Source organism: Drosophila busckii, chromosome X, assembly GCF_011750605.1.
Source record: "Drosophila busckii strain San Diego stock center, stock number 13000-0081.31 chromosome X, ASM1175060v1, whole genome shotgun sequence".
Taxonomy (NCBI): Eukaryota; Metazoa; Arthropoda; class Insecta; order Diptera; family Drosophilidae; genus Drosophila; species Drosophila busckii.
Genome location: NC_046608.1, coordinates 14,033,455 through 14,056,348, shown reverse-complemented (window position 1 = coordinate 14,056,348; position 22,894 = coordinate 14,033,455). Strand labels below are relative to the sequence as shown.

General features: G+C 36.0%; 1 protein-coding gene across 2 annotated transcripts; it reads right to left on the bottom strand.

Moving 5' to 3' along the window:
• Positions 1–1,172: 1,172 nt before the first annotated feature.
• On the bottom strand, positions 1,173–21,978 carry LOC108607154 (putative mediator of RNA polymerase II transcription subunit 26). 2 transcript variants are annotated; one of them, XM_017997801.1, is made up of 3 exons: positions 21,846–21,978; positions 20,811–21,060; positions 1,173–2,222 (listed from the first exon to the last, which is right to left on the bottom strand). In XM_017997801.1, exons 2-3 carry the CDS (start codon positions 20,950–20,952, stop codon positions 1,225–1,227), a joined length of 1,140 nt encoding a protein of 379 aa, XP_017853290.1. In that variant the 5' UTR covers positions 20,953–21,060; positions 21,846–21,978; the 3' UTR covers positions 1,173–1,224. The 2 variants fall into 2 exon arrangements, with proteins under 2 accessions (XP_017853290.1, XP_017853291.1); XM_017997802.1 differs by having other exon boundaries at positions 21,925–21,951.
• Positions 21,979–22,894: the final 916 nt, after the last annotated feature.

Sequence of the window (22,894 nt, the reverse complement as noted above, 5' to 3'; positions counted from 1 at the left end):
ATTGAATTCTGTAAAGTCCAACTAATATATCCGTTTAATCAAAACCAAGCATATATAATTAATACACAACAATAGAACAAATCGCACCTTAATGCGTAGCATTGGATTTTTGTCTGTCAAATTAAAACTATAAAAACTAAACTCTCTTGTCCAAATGTTCAATGAACTTGAATATAAGTATACAGTATTAGTTTCTTAGTCATACGATAACTTAATTAACAATCATTACACTTTCGAATTTACAAGTTTTATATATTGTAGCGACTTCGAGCATTTACTATTATTAAACATTTTATATATTTCAATATTGAATGCAGTTTAATAAATTTGCATCTCACGTGTATCTAGAACATCTGACGTCGTTTAAAGTTTGATATTTCACAGAAAGTTGTCTCGTTTGCTTATTTTCTTGTTCTTAACTTTGTCAATAGTTAAAAATTGAGATTTTTTGTTTGAAATGATGCAAAACACAAATCTGAAGCATTGAATTTTTAGCAAACTAATTATCATAATCATAAAATGCAGCACAGTCAAATTTATGCTGCTTATGATCAATCGATCGAATGAACTTTAGGCTAAAATAAATTTTGAAAAAATGTGGTTTTAAAAAAGAAAAGAGACTCGCGTTTTGGGCTTTATTTACACCATACAGGCATTAATTTTTATTAATTATTACAATTAAGAGATGATTGCATATCATTGATCAATTTATTTACACGCACAATGCAATTAGATTTAATTAAACAAATTGTCATTAATTTATAACATAGTAAAGTAATCAATACACGTACACATAAATTTTGATTCGCTCGCTCGCTCGCTGGCGAATACAATTTTATATATATAAAAATAGGGCTAAGAGCTAAAATGCATTTATTATTAACAATTGTGCAACACCGAACTGTGCGCCAAACAAAACAAATACAAATACATATAGTAAAAAAAAAGTGTATTCAATAATAATAAGTAATGAGTAATAATTATGTGTAGAGAAATACAATAGATATAATTAAAATAATTACGTTTTAATATATAATTAGTACACACAACTAACGGAACTAATGCGATTGCAAAATATTTGAATTCGACGAATTTGCGCGGAAAAAAAAAACATTTTCTTTTTTTTTTTTTTTTTGCAGCAATAAGGAAATTTTTCGAGTGTTTTTTTTTTCTTTTCTCTTTTTCATTTGCAAAATAAATTAAAACAAAATTTGTTCGTTTCGCTTAACTGAGCGCCAGCAGCGGCTCCAGTTCCAGCTCGTGCTCATGCTCCTGCTCCTGCTCCAGATCCAGCGGCTCCTTGAGCGGCGTCTTCTTCTTATATTTCTTTTGCAGCTTCGTCTTCGAGAGCTTCGACTTGGACTTGCTGGGCGGCTGCGGCTTCTTCGCCTTCTCCGCCTGCTGCTGCTCTAGCGCCTTCTCGCGATCCAGCAGCTCCAGCTGCTCGAATATATTCTTCGGATGCGGATGACTGTGCGGCTTTGTGGCATTCTTGGCCGCATAGACGACGACGAATTGCGAGAAGGCCGAGTCCGCGGGCGTGTTGATGTCCGCAAAGTCGCGGAAGTGGGCGAACTGCTCCTCCGGGTACGTGTACTTCTGTATGAAGCCCTCGCTGGGTCGGCCATGGCCATTGTTGGCATCGCCGTAGATGTAGTCGCTGTTGTCCTCCGGGTGATACGGCATCTCCTCCTCCGGATAGAACGTGCCGCCGCGCAGTACGCCAAAGTCGCCGCTGCCCAAAATGGCGGCATCAAAGCCGCGCTGCTGTTGCTGCTGCTGCTGCTGTTGTTGTTGTTGCACTTGCGGCAGCAGTGGCAGCGGCAAGGCACTGGACTCGCCGCCAGCTGCTGCAAAGTACGGACGCGAGTGGCCTAGCGGTGGCGCCTCATGGTAGAAAGGTGGATAGAAGTTCTGCGCCGCCTGCGAATGCGAATCGCCGCCGCCTGCGATTGCGACTGGCCCATCAGCTCGCGATATTAGCTGCGTATTCGGATTGGCAATGGGTCGGAACTGTTCCTGCTGCTGCTGCTGCGCCGGCGACTGAAAGTGTCTGGGCGTGGTTGTGCCCAGGCTGCTGCGCGGCAGTGGCTGCTGCTGCACTTGCAGCTGCGTCGTGGGCGGCATATGGAAGTGCTGCTGCTCATGGGAGCGCAGCACAGTGATGGGCGTGAAGTCGTTCGGCTCCATTAGCATATCGCTGTCCTCCTCGGGGAATGCAACTGCAAAGAGTAAGAAAGAGAGAGAGAGAGAGAGAAGCATAAGTCAGCTGGCAAATAGTTTGGTCAAGTGGCATGCCACACACAGCAGCATGCCAAACAATTTCCACAAGCGCCAGCAGCAGCCAAAACAAGAGATCGCTGACCAGTCAAATGTCGACCCGATACAACACACACAGACATGCATTCAACCACACACACACACACACACACATGCAGAGCAAGAAAAGTAGTAATGTACCTTGACTTTATGGCAATTTATAAACATTTATATTAATATCAAATTAAAACAACAATTCTGGCTAACAATATAATATCAATCTTAAGGCTTCAGATACATACAGTTAGCACAACATATATAATAATCTCATAATGTACGAATAATTTATGTGCCTTATTTCAAAAACATTAAGTTTATTACAATAAGAAAATAATACAATTATTTTTGATTGCCTAACCGTTAATATGAACTTTGTGTTTATTAATTAACAAGAAATTTCTTGTTTATCTTTGTTAATTTCCAATATATTCATTTGAACTTGAAAACTGGGTGTGTACGAATAAATGTTGTGCTTACTGTATGTAGTATAATATGCATATGTACATATATTTCTATAATTTGGTATTAACGCTAGACTTGCTAGTAGATAAATCAAATCGAACTCATTCTCACTCTCTCTAGTTTATGCACAAGTTTGTTGCAGCTTTCTCACTCATATAAATAAATAATGTAATTACTTTAAGCATATATATTTTATTTAAGCCTTTATAACACTTATTTTTTAGCAAATAAAAAAACTAACTGGCTTTGATTATTGTAAGCAATGTAGGTTAGCAGCAATATTTATTTATATAAAAAGTACTTTATTGTTAATTGTTCTTATAAGCTACAAATCAATTCTCGTTCACAATTCGACTTAAAAATAGCTGATATATCTAGCCTATCAACATCTGCTCGATAATTGATAATCGATACGTTTTAGTGACTGTCATCCTACAACAAAAGTAAAACAGCTAAAGCAAATTGAAATAAAATCCACGCATTCCCAGTCGCAAGCCCAAGTAACTAAGGCTGCCTCGTCTGTAGCTTTAGTTTCAACTTCAAGCTTACAGTTATATAAATAAATAAATAAATGAAATTATAATTTAATAAAGACTAAACTTTCTGAACAGTTCTACAAATAATGTCAATGTTAATTTATTATTTATTTATTTTAATGTAACACTTTGCTCGACCCATTGTCTGTCTCATATTTTTGTTTGCTTATATTTTTCTTTTTGTGGCGAGCAGCTTAAGTTAATATTAAGTTTGAGGCTCATTTGGTTTCTAGCCTTTAAATTCAGCGTCGATAATTTGCCCGACAAAATCAACTTCAACTCCTTTTGTTTCTATACTTTTAGCTCTTTATTAACTGAAGAATATTCTGCTTGAGGCTTTGTTCATAATACGCATAGTACCGCTTAGAATATTCAATATTTTATACAGCTTCTGCCACATGAAATATTTGCAGCAAAATCAGCTTGAACTGCTGCACATTTTCTCTCAGTGCATGCATATTCAGCTGCGCTGGCAGCTGGCATAAATTTAGTGTTCTAAGCATGTTTGGGAGCTGTTAGCAAGCCACAGTTTGGCCCCCCCAACCCACTTGACCACCCCACAAGCCAATGCAACTGCACAGCTCCCATTTCCACTCCCACTCCCACTCTCAATTTTCTATTGGCATGTGGCATGCGGCATGCGCCGCTTGTCGTTGGCTTTATTTCAACACGGCTTTGAATTTTCACTGCATGCCACAGGCTAACAGGCCGCGCTTGTTGTTGTTGCTGTTGTTGCCTTTTTTGCTTGGGCTGCTAAATTATTATTGCTGCTGCTGTTGTTGGGGCCTGACACCCGCTGGTTGTTGCTATTTGCTTGTTGTTGCTTTTGTTTTTTTTGCTTTTTTTGCGCTCACAAGCGCAACATAATGAGTTTGTTAAGTGTAATTGGCTATTGCCTGGCTATGGCTTTGGTTTTGTTTTGGTTTTGGTTTTTCGGCCTAAGCTGCGACTTTGTATGTGGATTTGGCTTGGCTTTAGTTCGGCTTGGCTGGTGGGGGCTGTTGATGATTTTCGATAGCGCAAAAAATGGGTCAAACACATTTCAGTTTTGCCAGCGATATGTCGTGTATTAAGTATAAATTACTTTATTATTTATTTGATCAGCTTGTTGCGCTCGAGCTGGAGCTGGAGCTGAAGCTGGAGCCGCCGGCAGCTGCACGTTTCAGTTATCAGCTTCTCCAATTTACGAAATTGGCTGGCTGACTGGCCAAGTGCCACGCCGCACATGCTGCATGCCACCAAAAGATGCAATTTGAGTCGTATCAAGCGAATCAGCAAACATGCAACATAACAATTGCAACTTTGGCCATAAATCTTGCAACTAAAACTAAATGCAAATCTAAAAAATTTACTCAAGCAGAAGCATCCTTTCAATTCATTTCATTTCATAAAATAATTAAAGCAAGCAAATTAATATTAAATTTTTGTAGTTCGCATAAGCGAAAAAAGTCAGCAGCATAACAAATGAATAATTATTCAAAATTCATTTAGCCAATTTTAAGACGCGTGGGCTTCAAATAATTTTCTTAACAAGTGTTAGCATGTGTACAAATTAATTCAAATTAATTCACAAATGCAGCTAGAAAAAATATATTAAATATATATATTCACTATTGATTAATATAAAATGTCAGCCGCCAAGACTAGTTAATATTTTTAGAAGTCTCTGTTGATTAGCAAAGATTTCATTTTAATGATTTATTTTATTTTCATTTTATATCAACGCCATAATCTAATTCATTTATAGAAGTAAATAAAATGCATTTATATTTTTACATAAGGAATTTCCAGCTCTTGAATTGATTCGTAACGTTTACCAAAGCTCAATTTTATATAGCGATGCGTAGGTTAGTAACTTTGCATTAATTTTGCAAAATGCTAGTAAATCAAATAAAAAAAAAAACTGAGTACATAGCAAAGCCTCAAATATTGCTGCAATTTTAACAAATATAAAAAAGAATATTGGAGTCTGCTGATTGTTTCAATTTGGGTAAGCGCATGCAAGATATATAGCTATATATATTTATATGCATGCTGATTAATATGCATGTATAACAGTTGATTATCTAACCACATCAAAGGCAAAGGCAGTCAAGAGATTTGCCATAAAAACGAAAGCCGCATAATTAAAAATTCAAATTAATTGTTACAGTTTTTTATTTTATTATTATTGAATTATATTGTTGTGTTGTCTAGCGCGCGCATAAAAAGAAAACAAAAGCCAAAAAAAAGCAAAACAAGCAAATTAAATATTAAATAACTGCTCGAGCCAAAAACCGAAAACCAGACAAATCAACTGTAAAAGTAACGTGCAGAAAATGCGCAACACTTTCATCAAGTGTCTATATGTCCGTGTTTGTCAGCTCATCAATCATTCGAAAATTGAATGCAGACAAGACAGGCGACTTGGCAATACTCTAGGTCAAGAGACTAAACTTAGTAGTGGGCTGAATCGAAAGAAAGAAAGCTTAAGCTAGGAAATGTAATTTAATAAATAAATAATTAAAAAGTAGTTAAGGCTCAACAGTTTGGCGCATTTAAAGCGACTTAATCCTATTTTGAAAGTGAAGGCAAATTAAATCAATTATTGTGGCAACAAGATAATTGCAACGCACGTGTTAAATGCTGCCACAGAAATTATGAAAGTGTTAAACAATCAGCCCCGAAAGCAAAGAAAATTTCATAATGAGGCGCACAGCAAACAAAGCGAAAGAAAGAAACTGCAAACTGCAAAGTGTGGCAAGCAAATATAATTACAGCCCAATGTGCTACGTCTCTGTGTGTGTGTGTGTGAGTGTGTGCCATCAGCGAAATGATGGATGTATGGGCTGCTGCTGATGATGAGAGACGCCGTCGCGCACTCGTAACATGATGACCCTGATGAAGGCAAATGCGAGTACCACGGGGCGTATGCGTTAAATTGAGCGCAACCAGCGCCTAAACAGCAGACAAAACTAACAGCTGTGTATGTGTGTGTGTGTTAGTGTGTGTGTGTGTGCAGACAGGCGTGACAATAATATGCGCAGAAAATTGCACATTGTCTTGACAATTGTTTGCACGATGATTTTACATTGTATTGTCTGATTATTGTGATTATATGAATTATTTTGAAGCTGACACTTCTGCTTCTTCTTCTTCTTCTTCTTTAGCAATTCAATGCGTTGATTATCTTGCATTGTCTCGCGCAATTGCGTGGCGTGGGCGTGGGCGTGTGCCCACAAAGCGTGTAATTAACACATTGTGCAGCAACGCGTGTTGCAACAGACGCGGCGTATGAGTAATGCGATCGCATGCCTAAGTGCGCATTTAATACGCCTGTATTATGTTAATTGTACGTCCGTCTGTCCGTTTGTCTGTCTATGCGTGACGTCAGCTTGTTTCAACTGAGACGCTTATTACTTTCGATTTTTTCATTTCCAAGCTAAAGCGAGAGCGACAAACTGATTGCTGCCCACACATTAAGCTCAGCTCTTGTTTTTTTTCAGCTGTCTGCGATAATTTGCTGCCTGTTCGATTATGAGCCATGCCGCATGCTCCATGTGTGTGTGTGTGTGTGTTGTGTGTGTGTGGCTGCCACAGGCAACGCCCGCAGCAGCAGCAACTGCAACTCATCAGCTCGCGAGCGCTGCAATTTTCCGGCATTTTGTTGGCATTTACAGCAAAGCGAGCGTGTAAATGCAGCAGCTGCCCCTCCCCCTGCCACTGCCCCACACACTGCCAGTGTGTGTGTGTCTCTCTCTCATAAATTTCGTGTAAATTCAGTCAGCAGCAATGCGAGCTGCGCAAACGATTTCAATTACTAATGATTATGATTATAACAAAAATTTAAATTTGTAGCTGCAGTTTCAGTTTTGCAGTGTTGTCGCTTTGGCCTTTTTCTGGCTAGTTCTCTATCCTTATTAGAAAATTGCAGCAATTGATTTGTTTGCTCATTCGTTTGCTTTTCAGCCTTTTACTTAATTTTTAAAGTTTTATATTTATGCGAAGCAGTTAGAAACTAAAAATAAAGAGAAAAAAACTAACATTTTGTTTTTTATATTTATATGTATTATGAGCTCACTATGCACAAATATTTTATAATATAATAACATTTATTTTTGAGAATACAAATCAAAAGAATTTCAGCTATTGTGCTATGAATAAAACTTAAACAATTAACTAGTGAAAAACGCAAATATAATATATTAAAAATATAAAATAAGATTTATTACTCAAACGAATGTGTGGAAGTTAAAATAATAAAGATGCCCAGATGTTCTCAGATCTCGCTTAATGCTTGCTGATATAATTAAATTCATTAAGCTTGCAACAAATGTTGAGTTTGCTTAACTAACTTGAAATTTTAAATATTGAGCTTTATTAATATTAGCTTTGACTTTCTTTTGACGACGACTGTCTAAAGTGGACTTCAGAATAAATAAATAAAGATAATAATGAAGACAATGCAAATAATTCGCTCCACTCCACCCACTAATCTAACTGGATTTCTTTGTAGTTATTGCCTTTGCAATTAACGTCATTTTATGTTGCATTTTAATGACAGTTTTGTTATTGCAGTTTCATGTTTTGTTTTCCTTTTTATTTACTTTTTGTGTGTGTGTGTGTGTGTATGTGTTGCTGTCAAGCTTTTCCGCATTGAGGCAAAGCCAGCGAGCAACCTTGAGCGGCAGCAAGCGCTGCAACTAACTAAGCAACAAAACAAATGCATAAATGCATTCGGTGCATTTGCCTTCATTTGCAATTCGTGTGTAGAGACGCCAAGCGCGACTTCAGCTCAGACTGCAGCTCAGAATCTCAAGACGCGTTGCATGGCGCGATGACTCAGCTCGCTGGTCGGTCAGCTGGTGGGCTCGCTGGTCAGCCGGCCGGCGATGCATGCGGTCAATGTCAGAGTGTTTTTCATTTATTTATTTCAAGACAAACCGCTTGCTGTGCTGCTGCTGCTGCAGCATTAATTGTCAACCGAGAGATGCTTTAAGCGCATACATGGCGTATGAGCGATGCTATCAATTATCGCTTGAGCATTTACGACATTTGCTATGCCATGGCCTTGACTGCAAATCGACACAAATATATTTTAATAAATATTTATTTGTCAATAACTATTGAGTTGACAAGTTCTATTAAGTAAAAATAGTGTTTATCAAAGTAAATTCAAATAAATGCCATATGCCTATTTAATTTATGTTTCTTACTTGCCATATATTTATTTATATTTAATGATACGAATTTGAAGGCTTCTCGTATTTTCTTGCTCAGCACCTTGAGCTAAAATCTGAGCTGCGGGCTTTGCCTACAAATTCTTCCGCATTTGTGGGCCAACGACTAGAACAAGAGACAAGTCGATGTGTGTGTGTGTGTGGGTGCGCCAGCATTTATAAATAATTGCAAAAGCCAAGCGCATAATAAATAAATAAATTGCTGTAGATGCGCCGCCGCCGCCGACGCCGCCGTATTGGGGCCCAACCCAAATAAAAATTGTAAACAATTTTCAAATATTTTTCATACTCAATTGATTTACACTTGAACTTTAAAGTTCAAAGCGATGCAGTGCAGCTGGGGGAAGCAAAATGTCAAGTCAAGCGCCAGAACAAAAGACTCGAGACACGAACTGCCCGCAAGGACAAGCAAATGCAAAATGCACAACAAGCATGTGCATGTGCATGTGTGTGTGTGTGTGTGTGTGTCAATGTTTAAATAGTTGCATTTGCCAATTGAAAACTGCAATTGAAGAAGTCGGACAGCTCATTGCCTAATTTGTCGGACGGGCAATGTAATGTGGCCAATTGTCATCGATATTATGCAAGTCTCGCGATCTCGCGATCTCGATTTGATCGATCGATCGATCGATCGTTTGCCTACAAAGTAAATTAAATAATTTTTGCTCAATGACAGGCATAATTTAGAACGTTTCACTTTTTATGGCTGCGCGGCGGCATCCGTAGAAGTCCGTAAGTCATTGCTGTTTGTCTCTGACCTTTAGTTGTTGCTGTTTTCTATTTGTGATTTGTGATTTTTGCTCCATTTGCTTTTGCTCGTTCAATTATGTTGTGGCAGCTTCTGCCGCAAGTTTTGACATTTGCTGAGGCAGCCTAATGTTGTGATTGCAGTTTGATAAATGAGTTCGCTCCGATTTCAATAACATTAGCTTCAGCTTTAGCATTGGAATTAATTTCCAACAACAACAAGCACATGAGCATTTGCCACACATGCGCCTGCAATTAGCCATCTTAGCCATGAGCCAGCAGTCAGTCAGTCAGTCAGTCGGCATCAGTTTCAATTTCAATTTCTGCTTCAGTTTCGGTTTCGGTTTCATTTTTGCTTCGTGCTTGGCATGCTAAAGTTACTCGCCCTCGTAGGCAACATTACGCTAACGCTAACGCTTACGCTAACGCTTACGCTTACGCTTATTGGTAGCTTGTGCATAAACAATTTGATTTTATGTACAACTTGTGCATGCACCGATTGGCCAACACTGACAGCGCCCATAAATCTTGACGCCTCGCCTGACTCAATTAAAAAGACAAAACAACAACAACAAACAGCACAGCACATGAACAAAGAACATTGAATGTCTGATCAGTGCTGCGAACTGCGGGCAGCGATGTGTAAAAAATATAATAATTATAATATTAGCTGCTGCGCTTAGTCAAATATTTATCAAATCAAAGCTTGAGCAGTCAAGTGTTTAGCTATTTATTAATTAAGTAGCTTAAAATATTTTATTTAAATTTAATTTTTATGCTCAAAATATATTTTTGACTTTGCAATTTATGCACAAATTAATTATTTGATCAACTGCATTTAAATTTCTTTTACTATTCGCTTTTCAAGCAATCAATTTAAATTTAATAGCTTTACAATTTAAATTTATATAATTTTTATATTTAATTTGCCTTTGCAGTTTCGATCGCAATCAAAGCTGAATTCTTTTCAATTTAAAACTTGCACAGCAAATGTTACAAAAGTTTGAAGCAATTTAAGTTTTAATTCGAATATATTAATTGAATATTAGTTTTGAGGATGGACAGCCAAATGTAATTTGATACACTTGATTACAATAGATGCAGCTTAGTACAAAGGGCATTCATTTTAGCTTAATCGCTTGGCTTTGTCATTGAGCGCAATCATTAGTCTTGGGATCTTCACTTGGATTTCCGAGCTGCTGCGTTAATGAATTACAATGTTGGGCTAGTTGGCTCAGTGGCTGCCTACGGGTGATTTTTGGGGTCGAGATGTTGTTGTTGTTGGCGTTGGCCCTGGCTTAATTGTTAGCTTTGACTTTGAGCCAGCTGCACCTGTTGGTTGCATGTGGAGCTTAAACTGCAACATCATCGGGCATAGAGAGAGCGAGAGAGAGAGAGAGAGACATGGCCATAGCCATAACTCAATTTGTTAACATAATTCGCTTTGACAGCGACGCGTTGCATGCCACGTTGCCCCCCCGCCTGCTTGCCGCTTGTCAGTTGCAAGTTGCAGTCAGTGACATTGGCCGCCGTTTTGCTGCTGCTGCTGCCTGCGGCTGCTTGCAACTAATTGAACATGACATTTGCCAATAAACAACAATCGTTTAATGTGTGTGTGTGTGTCTGTTGACCTTAAGCAGTTTTATTTTTATTGAAAATTGTCATGTTTGTAATTTAGCTTCTTGCGGATGCTCAAGTGACTGAGCACAAATCTGACTTTTGGCGCCTCCACACAGCAACAACGAACAACAACGAACAGCCTTAAGCCATATAAATTATACTTGGTTGCAACCACAATTGTTGCACTTTGTGTTAAGCCGCAAGTCGAAACGATGCGCTTCAATGTCAAATCGCTTCAAATACCAAGCATTGACTTTTAATTTGTTCTGCTGCCTTTTTGTTCTTCTAATCAATAAATCGGTATTGCCAACTATTAATAAAAATATAACGTATACGCATATACTTTATGAAAAAAATATATTAATATATATATAAGCATTAAATATAAATAAATTCATTATTTATTAACAAAATAATTGAAGCTCACTTTTTGTGAGAATGAAAAGATCAAAAACTGGTTGCTTTTGCACTAATTTTTAAATACCAAGAAATTAGAAAAAAAATGTTGTACTTTATTATTAAAGTTGACATCGTTCCTAATGTGTTCTTATTTAACGATTATTGATATCGCTATGCAAACCCAGCAGTTACTAATGTTAGATATTCAGTTTAAAATCGGCTAAAGAACATTCAATCAGTCTGATTGCTTGAGTTACTAGTAAAACTATAAATAGGTGAATTTTCTTCTTCCTAATTTTAATATAACTATGCAAAAATAAGTAAATATCGCTATAAGTTTATAAAAGTAAATTTAAATACATTCAAATAAGGAGAACTTAATACCAAATCAACAGATAATTCATTAAATTAAATTTCAATCGACAGATAATCTCAACTATTTGCTTATTTAAGCATTTAATAATCAAATCAATTCATCTATGAACACAAAAAATAGTTTTAATTTCTATAAATTCTATATACGAAATTAACAGCTAACTATTTGTTTATTTAAACATTTAATAATCTAAATATTTTAAATAAATTGAGTAATTTTAATAAATTTACTTTACCAACTACGAAAGCGACAGACAATCTTAAAGAATTAGAATTGATATTTAAATTAGCTTTGAAAACAAAAAGTTATTTGAACTTTTAGATAATTTCAATAAATGCACTTTACTATCTGCGAAATCGAGCGATAGATAATCTTAACCATTTGTTTATTTAAATGATTAGCTTAGTATGCCGTGCTAAGCGTCGTTAGCTTCAACTCTATATATAGTTGCTTATGAAATCCGTTTTGAACTACTCTAACTAATGATTTATTTACTTTCAATCGATAGAACTTTTTTATATGCAGTGCAGTTCCCTTTTTTGTGCTGGCTGGCAACCTGTCTGTGGCTCTTATTCGAGCTTTGAATGCATTATGAATCGCATGGCTTGCATCTGAATTGAGTTCCAGAGTTGGTTGCCAGCTAAGTTGGCTGACATTCCGTTTGTGTCTCATTTAGTTAACATTTTGTTGTTGTTGTTGTTGTTGTTCTTGTTTCGTTTCTTTTTTTGCAGTTGTAGCATTTAAATGGCTCTTTTAAATATTATTTATGAGTCCTCCTAGCAATTGCATGACATTAATGTGGCTGTCGTCGACAACTGTTGCTGTTGTTGTTGCTGCTGCTGCTGCTGCTCGACTGTGCACGCATTTGACCCTCGTCGTCGGCACGGTCTCTAACAGTCATGAACATGACTATTGCTATAAACTCTGACTAAGTATCGTAGTCTTGAGAACAGAGACTGCGACTGAGCTATTTGAAGCACATCGTTAGTTAGTTAGACAGCAACGGGGCAACAATAAAAATTGCATTACATTGTTGTTTGAGCTCGAGTTGTTGCAATAAGCAGAGCCGAGCAGAGCAGCATAAGAAATAAAGCTGAAGCTAAATAAATTAAATTCTTTGTTGCTAATGTTAATCATAATAATAAGTTTTAGCATTGTAATAATTTATGAGTTTCTGTTTTATTTATATATATATTTTTTTTTCTCATCGTTATGTCTAATTACGAGTAAAGTTGCGCCTTTGTCTTGCACTCAGCAGTGGGTGGCAAGTGCCGCAAGTGCGGGGGGACTGGTCAGGGGCTCGAGCTTTATATCGTCATCGTTCGCCATCGTGGCAATAAGAAATAATTATAGTATAAGTACTCATATATATATGAATGTATATATGTTTGTATAAATCGTAAGTCGTTGTCGTAATGCGAACTGGCCAAGGACGCGCTACGCTATTCTCTCTCTCTCTCTCTCTCTCTCAAGCATAGTTTTGCTCTCTTTACGCCTCAATAATCATTATGTGCAGTCTTAGATTCTCATGCCTTCAAGCTACTTTGTATATATGCATCTTGTCACGATTCTCACTTGTTCACTCAGCCAATTATTGATTGCAGTGTGTGATTTTATGAGCTGTTTAACTATACTCAACTACTTAATTAATCGACTCACATAGCGTTGTGCACATTTAGTTCTATTCTGATTTTATCTGCTTGATATTCATCTGAAGTAAATTCACATTGCGTATACGCAGTTTGGCTTATTAATAAATAGAAGTAAATATTCATTGTTTTGTCGAAATTTGTTGCGTTCATATTTCAAAATATATATTTATTATAATTAATCAGTTTGAATTCAAAATATGTGAAATTTAGTAAAATTTAAATGCACATTGCCCCAAAGTTTGTTACAATCAAAACTTCGCTTATCAAGCAGCTTTATTTCAATATCAAAAACAAAATTTGTCAGCTTTCAGCTATTATAATATTTGCTTCAAGTTATGTTTGATAGCAAAGCTGAACTTAAGTTCATAATAATCTTAAGCAGGTCAGTGGTAAGATAAACTTAAAAAATTATAATTCAATGCAATTGAATTGTTCGGCTTTATTCCGTAAATATCTATTACTAACATTTAGAATTTGAACGAAGTAAACTTTGGAACTCTTCATTTGTTGAAATTGAATTGTCTTAGTATTTACATAATAGAGATCCAAGGGGCGTATACATATTTTTAATGTTTTCTTTGCCACAAAGGAATTTGAAAACATTGTCAAGATAAATGTGCCGACTACTGTAACGGAATTTATCAATTCTAATTCTAATATTTATGAGCTCTGAACGATCTGAAGTCAAGCACTCGACATTGACTCGCATTTCACTTTTACTTCTAGTACAATTTATTTAAATTTTTTTACATGTTTAGTTTGCTTAACGACATGACTTTTGTCTTTCATATTTTTCAAAGTCCCTTTCAAAATATTTATACGCACCCTAAAATTGAACGCTCACACACACAGAAACAATAATAAAGCATTTTGTTCAATGGCATAAATATGAGTTGTGCATAATGCAAAGTAGCGCGCTTTAATTATAATTGTTGGCTATCGTTGTGCTTTAATCGCCGTAGAGTGTGTGCAGCCACTTGGCGTATGCGTGATATTTCATATGAGGCAATTAAATGTCGCCTGATCGCGCTTTAACACATTTGCCAGCAGCTCCAAATTTAGCTTCTGCGTCTGCGCCAGTCTGACCAACGTCCATTTAGCTGAGTCAGCAGCCAAAACACGTTTACAACCACCCCCCACCCCTGCCAAAAAAAAAAACCAAGAAGCCGAAACCAAGATACCGAACTATAATGAAAACGCTGGCGCGCAGCCAACTCGAGTTCATACTTGAGAGCCTGGAACTGGGGCCATGGCACGTACAAAAATAAATGAACGTGTGGCAGTGCCAAAAATAAATAAATAAAACGCAATGCTATTGCTACTGCTGTCTTGCTTTTTCTCTTGGCTTACAATACGGTTTTGTCTATTTACGGTTCGCTTTTGGGCCAACAAGGTGAAGGTTAGCGAACTGTCGCTAACTGCAAATGCATAATGTGGGAATTGGGTGTGAGAGATAACGACACAGAAGTCTGCACATTATGCTCAAAAGATCGTAAGTGTGTAAATAAATTATAAAGATTTGTCTGCATGGCAATAAATTGTGTGAATAAAATAGAAAGAAAAACCAACTAAGCTAAATATATAATTGGTAAGTACGAATGTAATAAAAAGCTTAAGTAGCAATTAAAGTTTGCTTATGTAAAATATATGCGCATAATTAAAATAAAATAATGCACGGCTTATAATTAGAAATAAATCATAAAAAATACATAAATATACAAATTTTTACATTGCCTTATATTTGTCTAAATATAATTTGTTTATTGCTTAATTTATGCAAAACAAAACTTGAAATTATATATAAATCACAAAAAAGTTTTCATTACTTAGATAAATGAATTAAGCAACACTTATGCTGGATATGAAATTGTTATTAATTTTATTTTTTAAATGTTTGCCATTTGACGAGTGCACACATATAATTAACCCTTGGCTCTCTACAAATTGAGCAAGCTGCCAGCTCAATTGAGCTGTTAACTAATGATAATGTTATTGTTAGCCAAGCTTGCATTGTAGTCCCAGGCAGTCCCAGTCCCAGCTGAAGTGCTCTCGATGCCAAAAAGTAAAAAAGGGAAAAAACAAATCGATGGCTGACATGAAATGAAATGAGCGCAGACCCTCAATTGACTCAGCCCTGCCGGCTGGAGTGCCAAAGCGCCAAACAGACAATTAAGCTTGACTTTAGGCAAACACACACACACACACATGTATGTGTGTACTGGGAATAGTTGTGGCCTGCTGTTTGTCTTGCTCAACCGCAAGCTCATCAGTAAAATTATATATAGAGACGTATGTAATTCGTTGTTGTTGTCAGCTTTAAACTGCTGATTGATTTTTATTATTTTTTTTTTCCTTTTTTTTTCGCTGTATTACAACATGTTGTCTAACTGATCATTATGCTCATAACGCAATTTGCATTTAACTAAGCAACACTCGCTAGTCTCTCTCTCTCTATTTCTATCTCTGTATGTGTGTGTGTGGCAAATGGGAAATGGACTTTGTGATTGATTGCAATGACCAGCGGTGCGTAACCAAATGGCCAATAAGCCCAGCCAGACAGACAATTACGTTATTTCCAACACTGAGCGCTGAGCTCAATATGAAGACATCATTAAAGCTTCAATTAAGCAATTGCCACACACACAGACGAACACACACACGTGCATGCAAGTTCATTATTATAAAACTCTATGCGCAGTTTACTTAACACTTCGATTAGCGCTAAGCTGTTTAAACTTATTTACATTCTAAGCAGCGTATTGAATTCAAAATTAAAAGCAAATGCTTTTTATTTTTATTTTAATTAAAAGGTTTTGCTTAGTGCAACTGCTAAGTTACGCTCTTGTTGTTTTTAGTCTTAAAAGATGCACAAGATATTAACTAAGGCAAAGGAGTTTACTGCTTCGATTTATCGTTAAGACAATTCAACGCCGCAAGGCATGAGTAAACTTAAATAGAGCACTGTAACTTCTAAGTCGCTGCACCGATTTGCATATAATTAGCCTCAAAAGACGCACAAGACTTTCGTTATAAAATACAAGTGTAGTTATGGTTGCCTCACATAGAGCAAACTAGAAATTATGTGCACTTGAAAGTCAAGAAGCTGCCCACAGAGCTTAGCGCTGTTATATGAGCAAATAAAAGTAGCAGGCGATAACTTCTAAGCCAATGCTATGCTATTAGCCTTAAATTAGACGCACGCGACTTTAGTTAAGCTAAAAAAGTTTGAATTGGGTTAACCTAGCCTGGCCGTACCAGAAGTAATGCCCAGAATTTTCTGCCTGCTTTCAACTTTCAGCTGCATAACATAAACTAAAATATTTTAAGCATAACTTTTATAAATGAAGGTTGCTTTAGCTTTTGCCTAATCCAAAGAAATCGAAAATAAAAAGGCGAAAACAACGTTATGTAAATTTGAGTTGCAAATATTGATTAATTTAGCATCTCACTTTCGCATCAATGTGGAGCAAATGCAGTTGAGCGATTTTAATTAGCTAATTAAGCATTTGACGAGCGCCCGTTGCTTATGTAAGTAAAGCAATCGAAATTCACACATGTGTGTGTGTGTGTGTGTGTGTTTCATTTCGTTTAACATTTGTCTGCGCTACTTATTGATTGATTCATTTGCATAACCTATATACCTATATACTGATATATATATATATCTCTTTGATCTGTGTAAAATGTATTAATATATATTGTCGCTACCGTTTGTCGTCGCTATTTGTCTCAATCATTGCCCAACTGCAATTGCTTTAAATCAATGATGGATCGCTTTTGGTTACGACTTTTAATTTCGTCTGTCTCAGTTTCAGTTTCAGTATCAATTTCAGTTTCAGTTTCGGGGCTCAGGTTGCGGCATTTCTTTCTTTCGGTTTTCAAGCTGTTTGGCATTTTCTAATGTCGAACGAAACCTTTTGTAAGAAATTAGTTCACACACACACACACACACACACACACGTAGACTGTGTAATTACATTAGGCTGCGTCAGTCACACAGTTCGCTGCTTTTAAAGGTTAAAACTCAGCATTTAAATTTTTAAAGCCGCAACTACAACAATAATAATGGCCGTAATGCACACCATGACAATGACAACAACAATAACAACAAATTAACCAAATTGCGCTTTGTTCCAATTTGTAGCTTAACCTTTTTTACGTTTACTTCTTGCTTCGCTTTATAAAAATGCTCATTACACTCGCAGCTCAAAACCGTTCAATCTTTCTGGCCAAAGCTCAAAGCGTTTATTACATATAAAAAGTAAAAAAAAAAAAAACAGCGTCAAAATATTTAAGTTTAAGCAACTAACTATGAGCTGAATTAACAAGTAAATACTCAAGTTCTGTAGCTTAGAGCTAAAGTGTACTTTTTGAATAAATGAACGCTTAAAAATAAATTAATGTATTAAAAATTACACTCAATAAGTTAAAAAAAAATTTAGAACAAAAATGTTTAATTTTTTTAATATATATTTTTTTTATTAAATAAGATTAACTTTGGCTTGAAAATAAATATATTTTATTAATTATTATGCATTCAATTTAATTAAAAATAATGCAATTATTTTAATAATAAACTTGTAGCTCTGTAGTAGACTTTTTGCATTGATTTTATTAACAAAACTTTAACCTTAACTTATTGAATAATTACTGAAGGCAAAAAATGCTAATAATCAATTAAAAAAAATTGAGCAGAATTTAAATTCAATTACTCTGCAATTAAACATAAACAAGACCTTAGACGTTGACCTTAGTTTTTATAGCTATTTTTGTATTCTACTTAAAATAAATAAATAATAAAAGCGGTTAAAATTAAGTTCAATATTATTGCAATTGCAGCTTAGAGTTGTGTCTATTAGCAAATTAGCAAATTTCTGAATTATTTGTACAATTTTTGAAAATTTTAGTGCAAACTTTGATGAATGAAAACGCAAATCGAACTCAAAGCAAATGAAATCTTTGCAATTGACTCAATCTATGCAATATGTGTAAGCAAAGCTTTGCATGTGTATGTGTGTGTGTGTGTGTGTGTGTTGTTGTTGTTGTTGATGCGCTCATTAAATTTCATTCATTGTGCAAATGAATGGCAATTGTTAACTTTAAAATTTAACGGCTCGTTAGTTGGCAGCGCATTGGGGGCGGCAATACAAATATACACAAAGCTTACGTGTGTGTGTGTGTGTGTGTGCGTGTCTTTTTTTAATAAAGACAACGTGTGTGAATAATTGTGTTGACAACTGTACATACGAAAATTAATTAAATTGCGTTTCAAGCTAAATTTAGCTAGGCACAAAATTCTATTGTGTGTGTAATGTAATTAAAAAACATTGCTGAGCTTGTTTGTTATGAGGGAAAAGTGCAGACGTCAAACGAAAGGCAAGAGACAAAAGACAACACACACTCACACACACATACATATAGATTTATATAAAATGCACTGGGCACTGGGACAATGGGGCAAGCTGGGCGTCTGGGCTTGGCTTTTGTGCTTTGTGTTGGTGGCGCGACCGCATGACATAATGCCACAGACGCAACAGCAGCAACAGCAGCAGCAGCAGCGACCCTTGAGAGACGCCACAACAGGTTGTGGCTGCTTCCGTGCAGCTCATCATTGCAACAATTGCAACTGCAGCAAATTAGCTGAAAACATGTTGCAATCTGTCTCGCTGCTCTTTTGTTAATTTTATTATTATTGTTGTTGTTGTTGCTGTTTTTGTTGGTGCTGCTCTTTTGATTAATTAACTGACATTTAGCGCTTTCTTTCGCCTCTCGCGTTTTTTGTTTCTTTGGCCAACTTACTTAACAGCGCGTACAAATTGGCCAAAACGCTGAGATACATTTGTCTCTGGCTCTGGCGCTTAATTGGATGCGAGCTGTTATGCCATTAGACGTGCCACAATCTGTGGCATTTGCATGCTGCACCAGCGGAAGCCTCAAGATGGGCGTGGGAATCTCTGCGGTCGCTCGTAATCGCCCAAGCAAATGATATAAGAGATATTGTTGTTAAAAAATGAAGCCACATAAGAAATCCCCCCAACATGAGAAAGCTCAAAATTTGCTTTAAATTTGTCTAGAGTTTGAGCAGCAACATTAATTTTTATACTTAAAAAATTATAATTTTAGTAAAGCAAATTGAAAGCCAAAAAGCGTTCAAGTAAAGTTTTCAAGCTGACATAAAATATATTCATTAAAATTAAAATATTATTTACTGTAAATACTTTTGATAAGCGTTTGGTATAAAAACAAAAAGTGATGCAAATTTGCCAAGAGACAGCGCATTAAAATTAACTTGAACTTAAATGTTGAAAGCAACAAAAAAATACAGATAAGTAATTAAAATTAATTATTATTAATGCATTTTTGATTTACTTAAGTTAATTTTTATAAATTTAATTTAATGTACTTTAATTTAAATTTATACAAATTAAACTGAACTTAAATCAAAAATAAATGCAATACAAATTGTCAAACTGAAATAAAATATATTTTAATATTTTAAGGTTTTTTTTAATGTTTTGATATTTATTTTTATTTTTTGAATATATTTATTTAGTTAGTAGAAATGTTGAAAACAGAATTGAATTTAATTATGCATTTGTAGCCTAATTTAAGTCTCTTATATAAAAATATTTAAAAATATTTAAAATGCAAAAGAAATGTTTTGCAAATAAATTGAGTGTCTTAATAGTTTATTTTGATTTGAATTCATAATTATAAAAAAGAAAAAAACACGTTTGAGTAACATGTTGAATTTATTAAATATGCTTATTTAATTAAATATAACCAAATAAATAACTAATGAGACTGGGGATGTAAGCCGATGGCCAAAATACATTTATACTATATAATGAACGATTTCATAATCGCGACATTAAGAAATGTAAAAGCAAATGCTCGTAAAATGCAATTCGACTGCATTTTCGATTCGTTTGTCAACTCGAAGTTGAGCTTCAACTTTCTTTTTGTGTTTAGAGTGATACGAATCAAGTCGAGATACGAGTCAAGTTCAGTCTCTGCGGCTCGGCTCGAGTGTGAACTTGTAGGCATCGCATTAACATATGTATATATATTTATATATAAGACGTAATCCAATTATAGAGCTACTTTAAAGCCGAGTGTGTTGCTCTTGGCCGACTACAAGATTATTATACGGTAAATTTGAGATTTGACACGCCCACCAAAAAACACAAAAATTAACGACAAAGCGGAGCAGCAACAACAACAACAACAACAACAGCAACATGAACGATAAAGTGAAAGCGATGCCACAAATCAAAGCCAAAAGCAACAGCTGCCCCTCAATGGCCACGACCGGTTGCTGTTGCTGTTGCTGTTGCTGTTGTTGCTGCTGCTGCTGCTGCTGTTGTTGTTGTTGTTGTTGTTGTTCTCTCGACAGTTGTCACTTTCGCTAGCCAGCTGCTAATTAGCTTGCCACTTGCCACACTTAAACTCTAAACAATGGTCTAAAGCTAAAGCTTACCCTTTGCTGATTGTTGTTGCTGTTGCTGCTGATGTTGTTGCTGTTGTTGTTGCTGTGGCGGCTTGGCCACTGCTAGCGTCGCTGCCAGCATTAGAAGCAGCAGCAATGCTGAGCTCAGCTGCGTTTGATATGCAATTGTCATGGTGCTGTTGAGTTTTTTTTTTATTTGATTTGAGTTTGAGATTTGATATTTTGGATTTGAGTTTGTCGTTGGATTTGCTATTGACCCCTTAACTGCAACTGCATTTCACTTTTAAGCGATATACGAGTGTGGCGAAAGGGGAAAAGAGAAATATATGAAAAGCATAAATAAACATCAAAATCCAGTTGTTGAAATTTAAAGCAACGACAACAGCAATCGGCAGCAGCAGCAGCGGAGGCTGCAAAGTGAAATTTCACTTTCGTGCATTCAAGTGGCGACTCTTATAAGCAACAAGTATTGCAACAAACAGACAAACACACACATGTGTGTGTGTGTGTGTGTATTGGCAAGGGGTCACGCACTGTTGTTGCTGCTGCTGCTGTTGTTGTTGTAGCTAAGCAGGATTTTGTATCTTGTGGCAGTTAACATTTATTTAGCTGCTTGTTTATTTATAATTGTGTTAATTCATTTTGCCACAAATGCTTTGTGGTGTGGAGAGGGGGGAGGGAAACTATTAGCGCGTAACAGCCACGAACACAAAGGCGAAAATGTTTCGTTATTAATTTGCATTTTGTTATAATTTTTTTTATAGCACTTGCTGCTGTAATTATTTCTTTATTTTCATTGTTGTTTCATAACGCGGAAGCACACTTAAGACACTTGAACAATCAACACAACAAATAATAGCAAAAAAAACAAAAACAAAACAAAAATAAATTAAATTAATTAATACAATTGCTGTGCGTGTGTGTCCAGCGCGCAAGCGAATTATAATCTAATTGCAGGATGTGAAACGCACTCGCACTCGCACTTCAAGCCGCAAACACTTCCGCACACACACACACACACACACACACAAACAAACAAACATATATGTTGTTGCTTCTGCTTACAGTTATAACAGTCTCAGAAAGTGGGCGTTGGGCGCTGCGCCAGCCCACAAAACAAACAAACAAACAACAAAAAATTTACTAAGTCTCTACAAATCTCACGCGACGTTTGGCCAAGCGCTCGCTTCGAACGCCGTCAACAGTCTGAGCCGCGCGCAGGCGCCAACATTAACTTTTAAAGCCCCCACGAGCAACAAGAGAGCGCCATAGAGAGTGAGCGAGAGAGAGAGCGAACGCGCGAGAGCGTTAGTTCCATGAATGAACTGCGGGGGCATCGAATCGACCGAACGATCGATCAGCTGTGAGTAGTGCAACCGGTAAATGTTGTACAATTTTGTTGACCACCAATCAGTGTTGTTTTTTTTTTTATAACTGTTCAATTCTTGTGGTCAGCAGCAGCAGCTGTTGGTAATGCAAAGACAGCGAGAGAGAGAGAGAGAACGGCAAGCATTCAAAATCTTTAAATGAGAGCGATCAGCTATTGTTACTAGCTTAACATAACTGCTAAATAATTTTTAGTAATTGTCATTATAAGTAATAAGTTTAAAGTTGAATATATAATATATATTATATATATAATATGATAGGATCCAAACGAAACAATATTGAGGAGCAAATCCCAAACTCACTCAAACAGCAGCCAAAACAGAATTGAAATGGAAGAGCACAACCAACTGCAAGACGGCGAGAGCAATGTGCGACTCTTGGAATGTCAAACTCTCCGAATTTCTAATTCAACTCCAGATAAATGAGTGCAGGCTGCGGAATTGCGTATACGCCCACTCTGCCATTTTTCTTAAACTTATGCTAAGGCTTAAAAAAATGATTTGAAATATTTTTGTTTACAATCTTTGCGCATTGCACATCCTTCAATGCCAATCGAATGATGATATCATTAATCTGTATAATAAAATGCAGTACAATTTATTTTATACAAATTCGAAAGCTTTGGCTAATTATCAAAATTGCTTAGCATTTTAACTATTTCATTTTATTATTATTTAATAAAAATTATTATACCTTGTGGAAATTAATATTTATTTAAAAATTTA